Here is a 23,132-nt window from a genome sequence, read left to right on the forward strand (position 1 = left end):
TACCAAGCAGATCTCATTATGTCTTTCACTTTTATCAAGCTAGAGTTATAGATTTCAAGGACACATGTGGTAGGCATTATTGACCTACTAGTGTGTTTGCATACTGTTTTCAAGCTAAGGGAATGTTTGATTTAGTTATTTCATTGTATCAGTGTACAATGAAAAGGTATGTCAAAAGCTAATATCTCTTATTTTAAGCTATAGGACTGTTTTAATTTGGACTTGATGTAACAACTTCTAACCTGTAAGCATTTCCGAGATGTAAATTTCTTACACAGAAGTAGAGGGAATATTACGGTTTATGTTGAACATAAAACAATTGCATAGGCTGCACAGGTCTCATTTGAATGTTAACTACTCAACATTAAGGAGAAAATAAAGCCAGGTTTACACTGCATATCAGAGATAAGAATCTTATAACTCTACCATCAACTCTTTTTTCCTTGCTATATTTGATGACCTAATTAATCATTAGGATTAAGAACCATATAACAAGTCGGGGAACTTTGGTTCTGTTTCTTTGCTTCCAGTATTTTGAACTTGTGTACATTATTTAGCCTCTACTAATAGGGGGGGTTTTGACATCCTAGAGGCCACACAGTCAGCCAGGCTTACTGGTTGTTGTGGTCTGTAAAGCTTAGAAGTTCAGGTTATTGAAAGGTGGCTAATGTGGGTGGGGAGTAAAGAGAAATGTCATTCTCAATATGAGGAGTGATGTAGGCACAACATGAAGCTGATTTCCTGGCATGTTATATTTGGGAAACACCAGATAGACTGCTTGGCTGAGGTTAGGCTGGTTAAGAAATAGTGAAAAATAAAGTTGGATTCTGCATTATCAGGTTGATGCGCAAGGAACTCTGCAGTATTTGTATATACATCACGCATTATTGCTAAATGTGACCGTTACAGGTAGTTCCAAGTTTATAAGTCAGTGTTCTATTGTGTGGTGAGTTCACATTCTGATGATTAGATTTAAGATGATGTGACCATGGGCAAGTCACGTAAGCTCTCTGAGATTTGTAAAATTAGATACTATAGTAATCTTATTATGTATAACCCTCATATAGTTGCTGGGACAGTTGCTAATTGTACCTAATAGAGTGTTGGGAAATTAAAACAGATAGTCTCTGTTTGCGACTGTGTTTGGCACATATTAGGTACCCAATAAATTTGAGACACGTAAAGGTGCTGTTCTGCCTGTAGGAACAAGCCAAACCTAGATTCCTCTGTATTCTGTCGTGTAAATTGAATGATGTAGGGATTAGAGTTTTACTCCCTGAATTCAAGGATGATGCAGTGAAAGAAATAGCAATTTCTTTTCCTTTCTTGATCTAGCACTTGCTTAAAAGCTAGTCTTCATTAACTTTTTTTGTAGAGAATTTTTTTCATGAAGGTAAAATTCTCATAACATAAAGTTAACCATTAACCATTTAAAAATGTACAGTTACGCTGGATTTAGGATATCCACAGCGCTGTACATTCACATTCACCATCATTTCTGTCTAGTTCTGAGACATTTTTATCACCCCAAAAGGAAAAACCATACTCATTAAGTAGTTACTCTTAGCCCCTGGCAACCACTAATCTTTCTCTGCGGATTTACTTATTCTATTTTTTCATGTGCCTGTTGGCCATTTGTATACCTTATTTGGACAAATATCTTTGTAAGTCTTTTGCCCATTTTAATAATTGGGTTGTCTTTTTGTTCTTGAGTTGTAGGTGTTCTTCATATATTCTGGATATTGGACCCTTATTAAATATATGATTTTCAAGTATTTTCTCCTATTATTTGGTTTTTCTGTTCACTTTCTTGATATTGTCTTTTGATGAACAAAAATTTTATTTTTAATGAAGTTCAACTTAACCTGTTTTTTCTTTTGTTGCATGTAGTTTTGGTGTCATCTCTAACCTTGATAGCTTTAAAATTTTCCTTTCTATACCCCTTCCACTTTCTATTGCTAACTCCTGTCAATTGCTGACATTTATCGAGCATATACTATGTGCCAAGTCCCATGCTATTCTCAAACAATCCAGTATGGTGGGTACTATTATTAACATTTTATTGAATCTTTACAAAAACTCTGTGAGACAGATAGTATTGTCTTCACTTTAACAAATAGAGAAACTGAGACAATAGAGGTTAACTAGCTTCTGATGATGGCAGAATTGGCATTTGAACCTGAACTGGAGCCTTGTTGGTCTGATTTTAGGGGCCATGTTCTGAACCACTTCATTTACTCTCTGAACTAAAATAGTGAAAGCATAACATCTTTCCATTGTGGTGTTTTACTAGGCCTGTGATCCAGAAGTAGTAGCTTCTTTATTCCCAGAATTCCTACTCCCATGAAGCCCCTTCCATGTTACCCCCGCTTTTTTGGATATTCCCAAAGGGAGCCACATAGCCGTTTGAATCCACTAAATCACACTGAGGTACAAGATTGATAGCTTTTTTAATTCTTATACAAGGGTTGCATTTTTAAAGAGGATGTGGCATTAACTGAAATGACTCATTATCTGGAGAGGTTTTCAGTTAACCAAGTAAAGTGAAAAAATCAGGGAGAAGGTATTTTAGGATTTTGGTGCCACCAGAAGGCATTACACCTCCTTGCCTGCAGGTGGGCCCTGGGGATTAGGTACCTGTCTTTACTTGATCCTGCTTTTCACAGTTTCTTCTTTTTCTCTGTTCTGAACCTATAGGTCGTTTTCGATTTTTTTCTTCTCTTTGTTAGTTTTTAAAGTGGCATGCTATAACTGTCTGCAGTGTTTGATTAAGTCAAGAGAAGAGGAGGGAAGGCTGAGAGGGCTGATCACTTGGGAACCTGAGAAGACTGAGTGAGAGAAGGGGCCTCTTGTGGGACAGACATTTGTAAGCTGGGCATCTTCTTTCCATAGTAATGTACTGTGCGGACAAAAGCATGTGTACTTTTCCAAACTATGAGGTTGTAAGATATGCCCACAATATCTGAGTTTATGCATAATCTGATTTTTTTTCTGTAAAATTGCTTTTTATTAAAACACGATTAGGAGAATAAATTATAGTTACCTTTATTTTGCATCACTTTCACTGCTTCTCTAATAAAAATGCGAGAAGTTGCTGCTGTTTTATTAACTTGCGGCCTGCATTCTTCTCTTTGTTCTTTGTTAAATATGAGCTGGCATGTGTTAGACTACGTTAGCATTCGCTCTTTGGGACTTCAGTGGTTTCTAAATTCAGCACCGCTAAGCCTGTTCCCTGTTCGCTTGAATCAATTGAGACTGCTATTTTTAGCAACAAAAGGGAATTGAAATAGCAATTTTCTTCCCATGTAATAGATCCCCAAGAGGAATACTGATGCAAGCTCTCTGTCATTTTCTATTCTCTCTGCCCTCCCGGCCGCGCCCCCCCCCCCAAAAGCACTCAGAGGAAAGGCAGTTGTCATGGTTTGCAGCAGTATTAATCTTTAATCAATCGAGTGTTTTCTGCATTCAGGTGTTCAGGGGGAAAAAAGGGGCCACAGAAGAAACCTGCCTGGAATAACTAAGCTCTTATGCATGGGCTCTGCAGTCAGAATTTGGTGGGTAGTGGCAAGGAATAGACAGAAGAGCTAAAAATAGCATGTTTGCTTCCAGTGTTCCTCTAGTCTATTTTTGATGTTTGATTTTGATAAGGTTGATTGGGTATTTACTAAAAATATCTGTTCCTAGCAAGTTGAGGACAAAAAGAGGTAGAATATTTTTAACCTACACAAACTAAAGTATTTTTGTTGACTGTATAAAATCTGGAAGCCCAGTGCTGGTCAGACGCCAGTATTTTATATAATCTGTAACAAGCTAGACACTTCTGGGTGCCAAGTTGGGATATTCTTTATAGTTGTCAGTTTCCATCTTCTCAAAGGCTTGCAAATTTGGGATCTAGTGTTGTATTTATATATGAAGACATAAGCCGTTTTTATTTCCTCTTCCCCTCCCCTTCTTTCTTCTACCTCACTTCTGTCCCTGGCCATCATATGTTCTCCCACAACCCTTAGAGTGTGGGTAGTACCTGAGGCTATTGGGTTATGCATGCTATCTGTAGCTTTTTTCTGTGTATTGTTGAAAACTACCTTAACTTATCTACTTAACTCCATAGCAAAATGGGATCTGATAACACTCAGTGTTCTTAAAGAAGCAAATCTTAATGACAAGAACAGTGAACTGTCACTACTTTGATAATTTGGCATGCTTTGTTAAGCCAAAATGGTTCACCATGTGAGAGAGAACACACGTGGGTGTGCGCGAACTCACATATACACACACACATATACCAGAGTCATCAGTATTTTTTTGAAATGTGTATATTCTATCCCCAAACTCTAGGTATGCTGTATAGAATGACTTTATTGTAGTTTACTTCTTATTTTCTTAAGAGATTTTTAAGCCTGTAATCTGAGAAACCTGATATTGCCATGAATTCATTACTGCTATCATATACAGGATTTTCTTGTTCCACAGATGTAGAGAATAAACAAAGTAATCTAGGTACAAAAGGCTCTGTAAGTAGATAAATGAACAGCAGATTTGTTGAGTGTAAAGTACTATCCTTAAAAAGGGAAGAACTTTGAGAAACCAGGTTTTCAGGGAAAGTCTTAAGTTGTTGGTTTTGCAGTTTGTAAGACCAACTAAATGGTGAGTGTCATTCATGCTTTCAGCAAATGTCTGCTGAGTACCTACCTCATGCATGTCACATAGCAAGAAGCCTGGAACCTGATAGAAGAATTAAGGCGTATACACATAAGGAAATACAATTCAGGGCAGAGAGTGGTAAGTGCCAGAGGAAGAATTCTTGTGAAGAGCTGTGGAGTTCAGGGGAGAGAAGGTTCCTTTTGTTTGAAGTGATCTGGAACAGTGGAGTTCGAACAAGGCTGTGAAGGAGAGGATATGAGGTTCTGGGGAGCTTGGAGAGAACAGAAAAATGTATCGCAAATAGAAGGAGAAGGAGAGAATTGGAAACATTAGAAAATATTTATTCTTTCTGTGTGAAACATTAGTGAATCAGTAGCAGAAATGTAGTGTAAAATTTGGGGTCCCCATGCCTCCAAAATACTCAGGAAATGAACAGTTACAGAAATGTGCAGTTGAATTGATCACAAGATTGGATGAGCTTTCAAGTCATGCTTACTATTATATAGGTGGGTTCTACCACAAATGGTTAAATCCATAAGTTAATGTTTCTTATAAACAACAATAAAAACACATGGGTTACCTTTGGAAGAATCAGTTTATTTTGAAAACTGGTAAATAAAGGAGGAAAAAACCAAACATTTATCTTGTGCTCCTATGCAAACTATATCATTGTAACCAAATAACTAAGAAGGAGTCGTTTCTCTATGGAAATATTCTAACTAATAAATGAAGATGAAATGATAGAATTTAAAGATCACCATTTTGCAACCTCTAATGAAGTACTGTATCATCAGTGGCAGCTAATAAAACAGAAAGAAAGATAACCAGAAGTATGCTACCAGTGCAGATATGCAATATTACTTATAAAGCATTCTTACCAGAAATCAAATCCAAATTTCATCAAGCATCTATAGCCAACCACCAGGGGACAGAAGAACATGTTAAATGACATCATGAGAATGCAATCAACAAATCAGGCTGGGAAAATATAAACATATGACCCGTTATCTTCAACAAATAAGGAGAGGGGAAGAGAGAGATGGAGATTAAATAAATAGATATAGATAGACAGGTAGGTTGATAGATAGAACCTGGAGATTAAAAGAGATTTAATAGACATTAACCAATTTTAAGTATGGAACTTACCGAATCCTGATTTGACCAAATTATTAGAAGTTTTTTGAGACATTTTGGGAAATGTCTATACTAGTGAGATATTGGATGTCAAGGAATTATTATTTACATTTTAGGAATGTGTTAATAGTATTGTTATTTTTAATAACATACATACTGAAATACTTTAGAATGAAATGATGTTTGGGATTCATTTCAAAATAATCTGAGGTAGGAGGAAACTGGTGGGGGGTATCTATGAAGCCAGGTTACGCTCAAGTTCATGATGGGTGAAGCTGGGAAAGGGGTACATGGGAGTTTGTTACACTGTTCTCTTTAATTTTGGGTATATTTGATTTTGTTTCATTCTAAAAAGTTTTTTGAAACTGTAAAGATGAAGGCCGAGCTGGAACGTGATGAAAATCCATGAGATTTTGAATGACATGGCTAGGAAGAATATGAATGTGTTCGACATATTTCTGAATAGTAAAAGTGGAGCCATTTTGTGTAATTTGAAAGAAGTGGTTTTAGGACAAATGCAAGAAAATCCTTCTTTACACCATAACTCATTTTTCATAATCTGTAAATGATTTGGAAAAACTAATAGTCAGAGAAGTTTGGGGAGTATCCCTAACCTTTTGGAACAGACAGCCATGCTCTGAATTTGTAACAAACATGATGTCAGCATTTCAGAGATAAGATGCTATGGTGTAGACTGACCCATTATAATTTTCAGATGTTTCTACTGCCCGTGTTTTTTTGGAGAGAGCAGAAAAATTTATCATAAATAGAAGGAAAATGAGAGAATTGGAAACATTAGAAAATATTTATCCTTTATGTAGGAAACATTAGTGAATCAGTAGCAGGAATATAGTGTAAAATTTGGGTCCCTATGTCTCCAAAATACTCAGGAAAAGAAAAGTTACAGAAATGTGCAATTGAATGAGAAATATGCTTTACCATTGAAGAAATCGATCTTATTCAATTTTTTACTATGCATAATTTAAAAAATTAGTTTATTGAGGTATAACGGATACAGTGTATACTTAAGTATACAGCTCAATAAATTTTTACGCAAACATATGCACACAATATAGAATATTTCCTTTACCTCAGAACTTCCCTTACTGTCCCTCCCCTGTCATCTACCTCCTTAGGACCCAGAGGTAACCAGCATTCTGAGTTCTGTCATTATAGATTAGTTTCGTCTTTTTTTAAACCTTCATAAATGGAATCATAACAGTTGTGCACTTTTATGTCAGGTTTTTTTCATTCAACATAATATTTGGGATATTTGTCCATATTTTACAGATATTATTAGTTTGTTCTTTTTTGATTTGTTTAGTATTCCATTGTATGATTATACTTCAATTTACGTACTAATTCTCCTGCAATTTAATATCTGGACATGTTTATCTACTACGCATAAATAAAGCTATCGTGAACATTCTTTTGGTAGATGTGATGCATTCATACCTCTTGGGAATTGCTAGGTCGTAGGGTAGGCATATGTTTAATTCTGAACATAATGCCAAATAGTTTTTCCAGAATGATAGCATTTTGGAAACACAGTGCCACCAGCAGTGTATGAAAGTTCCAGTTGCTTCAGCACTTGGTTTTGTAGTCTTTTTAAGTCTTAGCCATTATAGTATATTTTCAGTCCTAAATTTGAACCTATATTGCTACATCTTTTACATCAAAGTATCACACAAGTCCTCTTGTGTATAATTGGTGGATCCTAACTGTGTATGATCAGTTCTTCATTGTATTTCTTAAACTAAACTGTTACTTTTTTTTTTCTTTTCTCAGTTGTCACAGGGAGTACTGATGGAATTGGAAAATCATATGCAAAAGAGGTAGGTAATTTTCAAGACCTTTCTTTTCGATATTAAAAATACAAGAACAAAATGAGTATAAAACTTTCCTGGTAAGTTGGAATTGTGAAAAATTTAGTGTAATTTTATTTTATATTGTGTAAATATGGACAGTTCTTGGTTTTTAAAGTTAATTATTTTGAAAACTGTTTTCCAAAGGGTGGATATGTTATTATATAGTGGTTACATTTTCAGGCTAGTCCATGGTATCTACACAAGAAGGACTGATTGACAGAAAGAGATTGACAGATACAGGCAAAGGATTCAAGTTCTCTGTAATGTAATTAAAGGGGATAGGAAACCGTAACAGTTTAAAAACCATCATCAGAATCAATTCGGAGGAACTTCCTTTCCTCTGTGCTGCTTCCCTTGTGCTCGAGCATAAGCCTAATAAAATTTAGGAATTAAAAAATAATAATAAGTAAATAAAAACCATCATACAAAGCAGGCACTTGGCAGTACTCTTGAGGCAAGTTTCCTTGTCTTCCACTTCTGCAAAGGCAACTGTATAGCCTGTGACACTGCCCCATGGTGATGAAGATCCTGGCAGACCCTCCGAATCTCTCATTTGTCATTCCCAAAGGTTTTTTTAATTTTTAAATTTTTATTAAATTTAAATTTATTTTGAATATCAAGACTACAGAAAAGTTTCAAGAAGAATATAATGAATACCCCCTATATCCTTTACTGGGATTCACTAATTGTTAACATGTTGCCACGTTTTACTTTCTTTATTATTATAATTATAATTTGGCTGGATCATTTGTGAGTTACAGACATCATAACAATTCACCCCTAAATATTTTAGCATGAATCTTCTAAAAATTAGAACATTTGCCCTTATAACCACAATGCAGTAGTCGATTCAATACTATTTACAACATACAGCCCTTATGCAAGTTGCCCAATTGTACCAATAACCTCCTTATAGATCTTTATTTGTTGTTCCAAGATCCAGTTTAGTTGTCATGTCTGACTGGAAGAGTTCCCTAGACATTTTTTTTTCTTTTATAACAGTGACATTTTTGAAAACTCTAGGCCAGCTGTTTTGTAAAAGATTTCTCACTGTGGATTTGTCTGATTATTTCCTCATGATTAGATTCAGGTTAAACATTTTTTTTTTTAAATTAGGAATGCTACACAGATGTTATTGTATCCTTCTGACTGTATCTTACCAGGAGGCACAAGAAGTCCGCTTGTACCATTATTGATTATGTTTAGATAAATCATTTATTAAAATGCTACTCCCCATAATTCTGCATTATAAAGGTACCTTACCTCTGAGTAATTAATAAGGAATATGTGAGATGATACTTTGAGACTATATGAATATCCTATTTCCCAATAATTTTTCACGCAGTGGTTTTAACATTCATTGACAATCTTAGCCTTAAAAATAAGTTATTACCGTGGTGGTTTAAAAATGGTGATTTTCTAATGATATCTTTCCTTCTATATTTATTAGATGCTGTTTTTCTATAAATAAGAGCTTTTACTTATTGTTCCTTCATGTTAATTAAAAAAAAATGATCAGCGTGGATTCATGGGTTATTTAGTGGTTTTACAGCAGATTAATTTAGCACATTATTACCAACCTTTGTTCTTTTTGTTTGAAAAATGTCCAATATTTTCTCATTTGCAGTATCACTCACTACTTAATAAAAATTGACTTTAAGACTGGAATATTAGTTTACTAAATCACTTATAGTTCATAGTAGCTAATTTATTGCTCATTTATATACTATCTGAAATAGTTCACGAAAATGTTTCGTTTATATCAGTGTTTTTTTCCTCTGCCTCTATATTTATATGTCTCTGGAGTAGAAACCAAATTCCTGTAAATCTTAAACATTCTATGCAACACTTACGCAGTGCTAGATAAGTGCATAGAAGGCGCTCCTCAGGAAATTCTTTATTAATTTATCTAATTAACTATATTAGTTTGTCTTTGTTGTTCCTAAAGTATAATGCTTAAATAAAAAATTTTAAATTTATTCTGTTTTGGGAGTTCCTAACATTTTAACTATAGTTTTCTTTGCTAGCCCTCTGGTCTTCATGTATGCAGTCTGAACATACACTTTTAAAGCCAGTTTTTAAATTACAGAAGTAATAGATAATTATGATTTTAAAAACTCAAACAGTGTAGATTGGTACAAAATGAAAAGTAATGGTCTTTCTTCTCCTAAAACCCTTTGACACTTGTATACTAGCTTGATTTAGAAAGATAACCCTTTGGGGAATCCTTTTGTAAGGTCTTCATTTTGGATTGCCCATTCATTACACTTGGGTTTTTTTTTTTGTTTTTTTTTTAATTTGAATTATCATATGGTGAGGTTTTCTTCAAATGAGTATATATCTAATTTCTGTTTTCAAATGAAGTGCACAGGTGTGATTCAAGTGTCTGGTGTCTCTTACTGTTTCAGTTAGCAAAGCGTGGCATGAAGATTGTCCTTATCAGCAGGTCACAGGATAAACTGAACCAGGTTTCCAGTGAAATAAGTAAGTTCTCACACCAAACCTCCCCTCCCCTCACGATTACAAAAGGAACACGACTAATCTAAGTTTAATGTTTTCATGCAGATATCTAGCACTGACATATTTATAGTTCAGAAAGCGTTAACGGGATGTTTTAAAGATGGATCATTAATTTTTTCAAATTAATATGGGGCTTTTGTAATTTGCTTACAATATCTTTTACTGACTCATTTAGTTTCTATTGTCAGGAGTCAACAATTATTTTATCATGTTCTACTTAGAACATTTTTTGTCTATTTAAATCTTGTGTGTGTATTTTTTTTTATTAGAAGTTTAATAAAGTTACTATTAATTGAATCAGGACACACCAAAGTGGCATTCCGAACGTTTTTTTAATGAAAACAGATGGTAAATTTATACAAATTACAGGTTAGAATATAACAAATACAAAATCCATCTAGATAACAGTTGAAAAAGTATACTATTAAGAGTCAATTGTGTTTGTTCTCAAACTCACTTATGCTGGGTGCATTTGCTATTGAATAATCTGTAAACCGATGCAATATTAGTGTAAAAAGAATTGTTTCTATAAAAACGAAGTGGAATGCTCTGAAAAAGTGATAAAAGCGAGTTCTTTTGGAAATTGGCTGTCAGGTTCAGAAGGGAACAAGACAGGTGTAATATATTGGAAAAAAATTATTAAAAGTAAGAATAAAATTGCTCTCTGATTGTTTCATATGTGTTGAAGTCTTTGCTGCATTTTAAAAGAACTGGAACTGCAATCATAAATGATGTGTTCTGGATGTGGTTTATGCAAGAAAGATAGGAATTCCAGTCAGCATGTCTGAACTCAAACTAAAGGCCTTAGCTGTACACAGGGGGTTGGTAAATGAATTATACATAGTTTAAATTAAAATAGATGGTTACACTGTGTGTTTATCATTTTCTAGGATTCCTTGCTTTAACTGACTTCTCTAAGTAGCCAACCAACAAACTGCCCTAATTCAGATGAGAGACGATTTCTACTGTTTTTTATTATTATTTTTACCAGCTTTATTGAGATATGATTGACATAAAATTATGTAAGTTTAAGGTTACAATGTACTGCATTTTATTATTTACATTACCATGTACTACTAACACTTATGTAGTGCTTTATTTATTCCCTCATACGTATTATCTCCTTGACCCTTCAGACATCCTTGTGAGGTATATATTTTTGTTATAATCTTTTCCAGATCATAGCTGGTCCTACTGGACGGATTACATATAGATGCACTTTATTTTTAGGCAAAAAAGAGATCTTTATAGATTCCTAATATTAGTGTGTTAAATCTTTATAACCCTGCCAAGAGCACAGATCTTTACAAAGGTAAGCATATCGATATACAACAAATCTTTGGCATTTAAGGATTTTAACTTTCAAGGTTTCAACTATGTGAATGCAACCCTGAAGGTCTGAGACACAGTATTTTGCAATTTCGCTAAGGTGTGAATTTGAATTAAGCTGTGACACTAATGAGCCTGAAGTGTAGTTACTTAGATAGTAGGTGAACTTAGCATACTGCCTGGATCTTAATATCATTTCTTTCTTAGTTACTTGTAGTCGTGTGTATAATAACTCTTATGCTGATAAAAATGTGGTGTATGCGTGTGCATGCGTGCGTGCGTGTATGTGTGTCTGTGTGTAAAATTAGCTGTTAATGAAGGCATCCACTAGTTGCCAGAAGTAAAGGTTCATATGCAGAAAATAGAAGCTTTTGATTAAATGGAACATTGTATTTTGAAATGCTGTGATATGAATGAAACTACCATCTGCTCAATACAGAAACAAGAAAAGTTACCTCATGACACTCAGCAAGTGCTCCAGCCTGAACAAAAATTGCTTAACGAGTCAGAAGATATACTTTAATGATATTTGAAAATTTGATTAACTTATGATATAAAGTGACATGTGACTGTAGGCAGAAATGCAATTCTGGAGTAAGAAAGGAGGATCCTGTTCAAACATTTTCATGGCGGAACAGATGGTGAAGGCATTGAATTGACCTTTATTGTGAGGGAAGTGTTTTTTCCTTGTTAAAACTTTTGAAAAATATTTTTCTGAGAATAATATAAATTTAATGTAAGAGGTGATATCAGCAGACCAGGTCGTCCATTCTAAGCTGAAGAAATACACAGAGATTTTTAAGTTTGGACAAGTTTTCAACTCAGATGTAAATCATCTCTTAAGGAGGATAATGTTTTCATGAACCTATCAATTCCAGGGCAAGAAAGGACCAGAATTTCATGTTGATGAAAATAAAGTAACTGTTTATACATTCAGCACGTCTTTATTGAGTGCATGTGTACCAGGTACTGTGCCAGGCAGTCAACATACAGTGGTGAGCGAGGTAGATGCAGCCCTCTCCCTCACCGAATTTATATGCCAGTGGAGGAAACAGAGAAGAAACAAAGAACAAAAACAAACAAAACAAAAAACCACACCAATAAATTAAGTAGTTGCATTTCGTAGTAAGTACCATGAAGGAAACAAAAAGGGAGCTAGGGAGAGAAAATGGAGGGTTTCTTATTGTGTAGCAGCATGGCGAATTTTATGACTGGCAGTGTGTTAAAGGACCAGACTAATAACCTCTTGCCCATATAATGGCACTCTAATTATGAAGCCAGAATCTTGGTGAAGGGAACATCCACTGGGCCCTCTTGGGGTGTGGTGGTGGAGGGGCTGTGTGTGCAAGTTGCGTGTGATAAACGCACTCCAGCATTCCTATCTCCTTAAGCCTTTGGATCCCTGCTTCTACGTTGTGCCACGGAACTTGTGGCCTCCTAGTCTCATTAAATGTAGGCTGTCATGGAGGCCAAGTTTCAGTCAGCCACCAAGTTAACTCAGAGCTCCTTTAAGCTAACCATGGAATCCTGTCTCTGGTAAGTGACTCATTAAAAAAAAGGTCTCAATCTGGTGTTATCTTCTGTTTTCCTTGGTCTAACATTTTTTAGAATCCGTTCTCACACAGATTTCCTGGGTTTCTACCAATACAAAGTTGCAAAATTTTAGTTATTTTTGTGTGTAAGCTATTTGTGGATCAGACTTTGTGCTTGTTCCCCAGGGAATGCTGTGAGCGAACCTGTTGTAGGTGGCAGTAAGGAGTGGTCCAGTTGGGTCTTGAGAAGAAGAGGAATTCTCTTGTAAGGAAACCGCTTTGAGAGATATGGTGAGGTTATTACAGGTGCTTCAAACCAGGGAAAGCTAATCTCTTCAGACATAGGAGAGCAAGATATGTATTTCCACTGGCAAGGGGAGTTCAGAGTAGTTTGGGGGTTCAAGATGCTCAGCTTTAGTGGAGTCCACACAAATACCCCAAGTCTCAGGGTCTCACTCTTTCTCATTCAGTGCTTTCACATTCATGCATGAAACATGGTGAGTCTGTGGAATTCAACTTACATTGTAATTTCCCAACTGGCACAGTTAAATCTGATGTTAGCAAAGTGGGCTCTGTGACTATAAGACATAAAAGTTTTTATTAGGGCTGCCATAGAAATTGTCTAGTTCTCTGATCATAAATGTGAATTGAAACTTTAAAGACCCAAGCTTGTCATTTTCTTTTGGTAAGTGCTCCAGTGCAGTCTTAGTACTCATCATTTCTGCCAAACTCAAATGTAGCTAGCTTTTGGTCTCTTAAGGCTCTTCCTTAATAAATACTTCATTATAATCAGCAACCAGCGTTTATTTGATCAGTGGCGATGCTACTGAAGCATGGATCAAACCAAACCAATGCAAAAGTCCTTCGAGGTCTATTTTTTTGGGATCCTACTCCTGATACCAATTTCTGTATCAGGCAGAGTTCAGTTAGGAAATAAGACTAGCAAGGTAGTTTAACTAGTCTAACTTGTCTCTTCTAGTCCAGCTCTTAAACTCACTCCAGTGGTTAAACTTATCCCTCCTTCTTCTCATCTGACGGAAATAAGAAGAAAGGAGATTGAAAAGGAAACAGATGCCAACTGAAGAAAAATAGGGGACTTCTTGGGTCCTTTCACCTTCAACTCTCCACTGTCATTATACAAACTTGGCGATTCGCTCTCTTTAGAAGCAATTCCTTGTGAATGTGGAGGACAGCCTACTCATCAAAGTTCTTTAAAAAAAATTTAAAATGGTTTTATATAATTTAGTAGGGAACTAAATGTTTCGCCAACAGCGGATAAGTACTTTCTCAGAATTGACCACTTTAATGAAATTACAGTTCTTTGTGAGGATACCTGTCACCTGTTGAATTCAGACCAGCTGAAATTCATCACGCATATAATAAGCTTATTATCATTGTTAGCCAGGATTATTAATATTTTAAGTATTTTTTTCAATATTGATTTGTCAAAGAAAAACCCTTAGATAATCTTTGAACTCTGAGCTCAATTTTGACTCCCAGTGAAGCACAGTGAGAAGGAGGCTAGCTTTCAGAACAGCCCGTTAGTTTGCAGAGGATAGAGATGGTGATATGTACAGTTTATGTTATTATGTGGTAAATCTAATTATATACAGTTTCAACAGATTTGATATTTAAAAATATACATTTCTGTCTTTGATTTAAAAAACCAAACATGATGTTTCTCTTTTTTTTGTAACTTATCTCATGTGCGAAGCCCTGTAATTTCACAGCTTTCTCTCTTGAAATACAAAGCTTTTAGAAATGTAAATTTTACTGGTTTATAGTCAACAGAGGAATAGAATAAGGTGAAAAATACCAGTTTCACTTTTTCAGTCTTTACCTATGATCAAAACTGTGCAATTCTGGTACGGATTTGACCAAGTAAGTTTGTTCCACAATTTTCTGGTGCACTATCAGTGTCATTTATCCGATGTTTTGTTATACTTAGCCTATTTCATTTGTCTAAGGACAATGAGGTGTTAATGAACACATGAGGACCTTTTTGTTTTATGTTTAATAACAAGATAACCACATGATGGTAGGATTAGAGAGTTAATCTTCTGCAGCTCCTGGAGTCGTGTATATTTTTCTGTCACTTCTGTAGTACCAGAAATCTTTTTATAGCCCTTAGAGTTCACATAATTCAAGGTCAGGAACCCCCAGGAACCAGGAGCCATTTTTTTTTTTTTTGCTTCTGCTGGTTTCACCCGTAGTACCTGACACTGTAGCGTTCTCCTTTTACTCCAAGATTCCCAAATTTGTCCATGTTCCTAACCTAAAGAATGTCACTTTACTATCTATAAAACTGACACATCAGGAGAGTTTCCTGGGAGGCCTATCAAACATTGTTTCCACATAATGGAGTGCAATCCTTGTTCCTTACTAGTGGGCCTGTCATGCCTAATTAAATGAGATTTACCGTTAAATGAAACATTTCTGGCGTGGTCATGGTTACAAATTTGTTTTCTCTAATTATATTCTGTTAGAAGATAGATTCTTATTGAGCCTATGCAAATAATTACATTGCTATGTAAAGTAAAAGAACCCTGTAAAGACATGTTGTATAATATTTGACCATTGCTCTGACAAGGCCAATCAGTACGTGTTGTATTTTCTATACAATTTCCATCTTTAAGTTGATCTAATGATTTACTAGTTTATGTTTCAGTTTCTATTGCTGCTTAACAGACTACCCCAAAACTATGAATATGAAATAATGATTTTAGATGCTCATAAGTTCTGCTAGTCAGGAATTTTGCAAGGACATTTCTTTTGCTCCTCATGCCATTATCAGGGTGGTACTCAGCGGATGATAGTCTGGTCTGGAAGATCTAATATGGCTTCTCTCACAGGTTTAGTGCCATGCAGGGAGTGACTGGAAAGCTGGATTTGGCTGGGGCTGGTGACTAGAGTGCCTTCACGTAGACTCTCTAGCATGGCCATCTCTGGGTATTTGGACCTCCTACATGGTACCCATTTTCCCTTAGAGTGAATATTCTAAGAGAAATAGGCAGAAGGTGCTGATGTCTTTCTGTGACCTACTCTCAGATTTCATAGTGCCATCTCTGTTGGTCAAAGCAGTCATGAGCCTGTCTGGATTCAAGGAGAGAGGAAAAGACTCCATCTCTTGATGGGGGCGTGACTTGGTAGCTGTGGAGAACGTGTGGGAAGGGAGATATTTTTTGAAAATAAAATCTGGATTTGGAAAATACAATCTGCCAGTTTATAAGCTATATTAAGGTTTCCCAGAGAATATTTTTCCTGAATTCATATGGATCAGTAGAATAACATACCATTCAAAGAGCATATCATTTTAATTTGCCCAGATGTAGCCAGACACAAAGAGGGTTAGTAAAAAATTAAGAGGAAAGAAAAGATGTTTTCTCAAAACCTATAAATTTTTTCTCATTGGTCCCATTCAGTCTTACAAAGTTAATTCTTGTTCCATTGGCTCTTGGGTCAGCAGCATGCTTTTACAGTGTCTGATTTTCAAATAAAAGAGTCCTGTAAATTCAGTCTGTTTTCTATTGTAATTGTCTGATGGTCTGCTTTTGGTGGCAGTGTTGGGTTACACTGGGTAGGAAGCTTGACCCATGAGTTAATTCTCTGCAGCATCAATAATAGTCAAGGGTTCTGACCTAGTCCTACACTCAGGCTATTATTCTTTGGTTGTTTCTTCCTAAGGACTCAATTTTCTGAACTCCAGCTTATGGCTGGGGCCTTCTCACAAGCTTGGAGGAAAAGTAGGAACCACCTGTAAATAAGACTCATGGTCTCTAGTTAATTTATTACAGTAATTAACAATGTCAGAATGGAATTCCCTACTGGGATATAATATAGAGCTAATTAATGATTTAGTCAGTGATTATCATGAGGGCATGAGCCTTATGATAGACACTAAAGACACTGACAGATCTCCAGGGACTTCTGTAGAGTCTGTTTTAAAATTGCCACCAATTATCAAACAGTATTTTATACTTGAGAACAATCTTAGAAATCATTTTGTTCACATCATCGTGCCAATCTGCTCATGAAATCATGGATCATGAATATGTTTCTGTCCACCCTGAAAAGTACACAGGTGTTGAACCGTATTCATTAATAATTACACCTTAGCTTTTCCCATATTATAGTCTTGATAAACAGGGCAGCTCTCCTAAGAGAGCTGAGTAATTAAAGACTCAGAGAATATGCTGTATATATCCCAGGCTTCCTAATAGCCTCGTTGCTCAATTGTGCTACCTAGTGGCTACCTGGGAAATACCAGAGACAGTTTGAGTGTAAAATATATCTTAAAAATTTTATCATTCTTAATTTGGGGCCCAAACTTGTGAAGTGAAGGCTATATCATAAAGAGTTGCCAGGAGACTAGTTATTACAGAAAATATAAGCATAAGTGGTAGATGCCCAAGACCAAAAAAAAAAAAAAAATGATTTTAGTGATTTAAAGTGACAATTAAAGCATAGCTACAAGAAACAAGAATTATTAGGAAATCTAGCTTTTTCAGAAACAAGAAACGTTTGTTAAAAATGACTCAAGGACATGATAAAAGTCAACACAAGAGCTCAAAAAGTTATCAGGCCGTTAGGAAGTGAGAGTGCTCTGGGGAGATAAGGAACCATTGCTGGCCAGGCTGGATACTTACTGAAGGCACAGAACAATTTTTGTAGCTTTCTCATTAAGATTATATTATCAAAGATCAAGTTTCTTCTGAACAACTGGTTTCAAGCTATTAAATTCATAAGCTTCCTTTTGGATTTTAATGTATTTCATACATACATATGTATATTTAGATGACAAGTTAACACTTTCATCTTGAATTCAGAATGTATTAGTGTTGTGTTCTGTTGTTGTTAATGCACGTACCGCATTGAATTTGCCGTCCTAACTGGAGTTTTCTTAGAATTTTAGTCTTTAGAAATTGTCCGGCTATCTAAAGATGCCTCATTATTTAACTCACCGTGCTATCAGTATAGTATCCTAATGTCAAGAATCATAGAAATTAAATTTACATCGACACTGCAGAGCAGTACTACCGTTATTGGTAACAAGTCTGTCAGGTGATATTTGAAAGCTTTACACAGAAGACTGGAAGAGTAAGATCAAATTTGCAGCTTTGTCTGAAGTTTAGAAGAACCAATCCTTTTATAAAGATATCAGTTCTTAAAAATTTAAATAATTGTGGAAGCACTGATGATATATCTAATTGGTAAAACCTGTGTCGATAATTTAAAAGTTCAAACAATGAAACGTTGCAGTGACAATATATTTTATACTGTGATGCCATCAGAAATAAGACGTATACCCATTTTTAGAATTAAAATGATCAAACTAGTTCTGATTTGGCCAAGGGTTTACCATAATTAGTTTATGTGCAATTTGAATACTTATATAATTCTGTGTTTATTACCAACTGTTAAAATATTTCAAAAGTTTATGTTGGTGCATTGTTAAATAACTATTAGTTGCTAGTCAAATGTCTGTTTAACTTGTTTAACCATCACTGCTTAAGCTGGACATTTCTTTGAGAATGATTTTCCTGAAATTCTAAGCACATTGAAAGCATTAGAAGTTTTGTCCCTGTCTGGTAATTCTTGAGGTTTCTCTTCTTAAGTTTAAGTGAACACTGATTAGTCTTTATAAGCCACTCAGAATAGGGGCTTTTAAAAATTTAAAACAAAGAGTTGGTTGCCAGTATTGTTCAAGTTTTCTGTTTCCTCATTGATTGTCTGTCTGCTTGCTCTTGTCATTTATGAGAAGGGAGTTGAAATCTCTGACTCTAATTATAGATCTGTCAATTTCTATTTTCTCTTTCTCTGTAATTAGGTGTATTAACATTTTGGGCCGTTATGTCCTTTTGAAGAAGTCAGCCCATTGTCATGGAATGACCTTCTTTATTCTTGGTAATATTCTTTGCACTGAAATCTACTTTGTCCAACTTTTCTTTCGATTAGTGTTAGGATAGTATATCTTTTTCTGTCTTTACTTGTAATCTATATGAACTTTATAGTTAAACTGAATTTCCTATAGACAACATAGATTTGGTCTCTTACAGACAACATAGATTTGGTCTTGCTTTTTATCCAATTTGATGATTTCTCCTTTTTAATTAGTATGCTCATTTAATGTCATTGTTGATATGATTGGGTTAAAATTTACCAATTTACTCTTTGATTTCTATTTATCTCATCTGCTTGTTTCTTTTTTTTCTTTTCACTGCCTACTTTTGGATTAATAGCATGTTTTTAAAATTATTCCATGTTATTTCCTTCTTTGGCTTATTGGTTGTACATCTTTTTTTCTTTGTTTTTAGTGATTGCTTTAGATTTTGCATCTTTAACTTGTGCATCTTTAACTTGTCATAGTGTACTATTTCATATATAACATATGAACCTGACAACACTATATTTTTATTCCCCATACATTTTCTTCTATATGTTATGAACCGTATAACATTATTTTTACCTTAGTCAATTATATTTTAAAGAGAATTAAATTTATTTTTAAAGTCTTTTATATTTATATGCATTATTATTTTGGAAGCTCTTCATTGCTTTGTGTAGAAAAAGATTTTGATTAGGAATTTTATTCTGTCCGGAAAACTTCCTTTAACATCTCTTACGGTGCAGATGTGCTGGTGATAAATTATTTTTCTATGTCTAAAAAAACCCATTATTTTTGAAATGCTTTTCTCTGGGTATAAAATTTTAGGTTGACAGGTTATTTATTTATTTTTCTTTCAATACTTTAGCAACTTTGATTCATTGCCTTCCAGCTTGGGGTGTTTCTGACAAGTCCGCTATTTTATCTTTTTACCACTCTGCATAATGTTTTTCATCCTCTGGTTACTTAAAATTAAAAAAAAAAAAAATTCAGTTACAGTTGACACACAGTATTATGTTAGTTTCAGGTGTACAACATAGTGATTAGACAATTGTATAACTTATGAAGTGATCACCTCAATAAGTCTAGTACCCATCTGACACCATACATAGTTATTGCAATATTATTGACTATATTCCCTACGCTGTACTTTACATCCCTGCGACTGTTTTTATAATTGGCAATTTGTACATCTTAATTCCTTCCCCTTTTTCAACCATCTTCCTGCCTCTCTTCTGGCAACCATCAAAATAGTCTCTGTATCTAAGAGTTCGTTTCTGTTTTGTTTGCTCATTTATATTGTTTTTTAGATTTTCAGGTGACTTTTAAGATTTTTCTCTTTATCACTGATTTTAAGTAATCTGAGTATTTTGTTCCTTGGTATAGTTTTCTTTATATTTGCCCTACTTGGAGTCTGTTGATTTTAAATACAATTTATCTTTATTGTTTTCATACTATTTAGAAAAATTTTGACCGTTAGTTCATCAAGTATTTTGCTATCCCTCACCCTTTTTCTGAGACTCCAGTTATATGTATAGTAAACTGATTGAAGTTGTCCCTCAACTCACTGAGGCCGTTCTTTTTCTTTTGGTCTCTTTTCTTTCTGTTTTTCATTTGGATAGTGTCTGTTGCTATGCCTTCACATTTACTGACCTTTTCTTCTGCAGTGTCTAATCTGCAATAAACTAGGACAACCATAGTGCTTACCTCATTTGTTTACCTTCTCTTAGGAATTGCTCTCCTAAATTGTCTATTGTCCAAGATCTGAAAACCCTTGTTTCACATATATTGTTCGAGTTTTTTAGTTTAAGGTAATAGCATGAATCTGGTCTCTGTTATACCATTATGGCTGGAAACAGAAGGCCTCCTCTTCCTCCCTATGCCCCCCTGCCCTTTTTTACTGTTTTGTACATTTCCTGGTAAATATAATTATTATCTTTGCACATATCTATAATTGTTTGGTCTGCATTAGACTTTAAAGAGGAAAAGGGTTCAATCCTTTTGCAAATGTTTGCATCAGGCCTGGCATGCTTTAGGGGGTGCCCACTTAGCAAGTATTGTTTGGGTGGCTGAAGAGCCATTTTGAGACCTCATCGTATTCTAAATTTGCACAGAAAGGTACTTTTGAAATTTAACTTATGTTCCAATTCTGGCTCAAGTGGTTTTCTAAGCTAATGTGGGATCCTGTTGTAAAGCTGTCCAACTAAACAATTTCACCGAGTGTAGCTTATTTCAGCTTCATTACTGTTTGTTACCAATCGTTTGCTCTGATAGAGAACAACATCTGTAATATGGGTGGATGTTCTGTTAGAAACGCAGCATACCTACCAATTAGTTGGCCCAGCCAAATTAGCATGTGTTGGTCTGCATCTCCAATTAAGGCAGCTGCTTGAATGTTGCTGTTGTACAGCTGGCATGAGGCACGTGGGAGTGCGCTGCACCATGGCCTGACGCTAGCTATACCTCTTAATTAAAAATTTGCTTATGTTTGTATGGTTTCTTTAAAACAGTAAGTGGTTTTTCCAGTTGGATTTTTGATGGTTCAGTGACTTTTGTGTAAAAGAACTTTTTTTGGTTGGAGAAATGTGAGACCAAGGTGTTCTGAAATGAGTCTCATTTAAGTAGATGATTGGTGGTTCTCCTCCCACTATTTAATTGTTAGTTGTTGTTCTGACAATTGGATAATTGCAATTTGGGGGTATAGCCTTCAGCTGTAAACGAATTTGTAGAAAGATTCTTTGAAACATTTATAAAGTTCAGTGGTTTTATGTAGGGATTGCTTTTTTTTTAATATCATAGAAAGTACTTTGAAAGTTTTATGGAAAATGTTTGCTTTAATTTGACTTTTCTGTCAGTGAAGTTATATATTTTCTTGCTTGTTTTCCATTGTGTTGATAACCTCATTATACCATTACTTATGAAGTGCATATTTTGGTACATGGTAATCTTTAAATAAATATAAATCAATTAATTTAAATGTTCTAGTGCTGTATCTATACTAGAATCAAAGAGAAGATGAGTCCACTAAAACCAACAGGAAATTTCATAAATTTTGCATTATTTTATTCCTTTGTGGTTAAAAAACTCAATAGAATTAATATTTAATGATAGCAGGCTTACACAGAAAAAATATTGATATAGAATCAGCTTTTATTATGCTTCCATTCTGTTTACTGCTGTAGAGATGTATAAAATCTAAAATGCAACCACTTTGCAATAACTGGTCAACTATTAAGCCACAAATTTAAATACATTCACTTTTGTGGAACACGTAGAATTGTGTTTAGGCACGTGTAGTTAGGAAAACACACTGCACACGATTTTACAGGGCATCTGTGCTTAAGAACTACTGATGGACTAAAACCCTCACTTTATAAATATAGAAACTAAATATGAGAAACCAGCTCATTCCTGGTTAATGACAGAGGTAGACAGAGTTCAGATCTTTGGCTCCTGCATTATGATGGACTCCATGACCACTATGCTCTTAAATGTACTTTAAATACTGTAACTGAATGGTAAATTTGGGGGAGATACATTTCAAGTAACATAATGATAGAATAACATAAAGAGGAATAAAAAAGTCACTAAATTTGTATCGTGATTGTTTGAATGCAATTGCCTGTTAAACCTTATTATCATCGGATCATTTAAAGGACATGCGCACATTTTCAATTAAAATGTGTGTATTTATTCCTTCTTATTTTTTAAGACAACCATGTCCAGTTAAATAAGACTACTGATATTAAAACAAGCTTTGATTAAAAACAAATAGTCTTAAAGTCATATTTGAAATGTTTCCTGAATAAGTAATGAAATAAACATTCACAGTTGCTCCACAGAACAACCATGAGGACATCTGGCAAGGTTACCCAAGATCACACAGTAGGCAGGAAAACTCATCTTCAATCGCAGACCATCTAATTGCAGATGTCGTTAGTTCTCCTCTACTCCTAGGTGATCTCTCTTGTGATGTTTCTGATTATCCTTCCCCCTCCCCCAACTTATCTTTTATGATTTTAATCCAGAATTTCAAGGTGCCTTGAATATATGCCTTGTTTTCCAATCTTGAATGGCTCAAGAATCCATGTTTTTGACTCCCATTTCTGAATTACGTGGAGGATACTGCTGTTCACTACCTAGTTCTAGAAAGCCTTTATTCATCCTTTGTATGTCTTCTGGCAGTGGTTTGTGTGGCTGGGTATTGGACCACCAGCAAGGTAA

General features: G+C 34.9%; 1 protein-coding gene across 1 annotated transcript in view; it reads left to right on the forward strand.

Moving 5' to 3' along the window:
* Nucleotides 1-23,132, forward strand: part of HSD17B12 (hydroxysteroid 17-beta dehydrogenase 12) — a 133,016-nt gene that overhangs the window by 35,331 nt on the left and 74,553 nt on the right. The window contains exons 2-3 of the mRNA XM_006908049.3: nucleotides 7,564-7,610; nucleotides 10,052-10,127. Of these exons, the coding sequence (XP_006908111.1) occupies nucleotides 7,564-7,610; nucleotides 10,052-10,127 (123 nt within the window). The remainder of the gene's footprint in view (nucleotides 1-7,563; nucleotides 7,611-10,051; nucleotides 10,128-23,132) is intronic.

This window comes from Pteropus alecto, unplaced genomic scaffold (genome assembly GCF_000325575.1).
Source record: "Pteropus alecto unplaced genomic scaffold, ASM32557v1 scaffold71, whole genome shotgun sequence".
Lineage (NCBI taxonomy): Eukaryota > Metazoa > Chordata > Mammalia > Chiroptera > Pteropodidae > Pteropus > Pteropus alecto.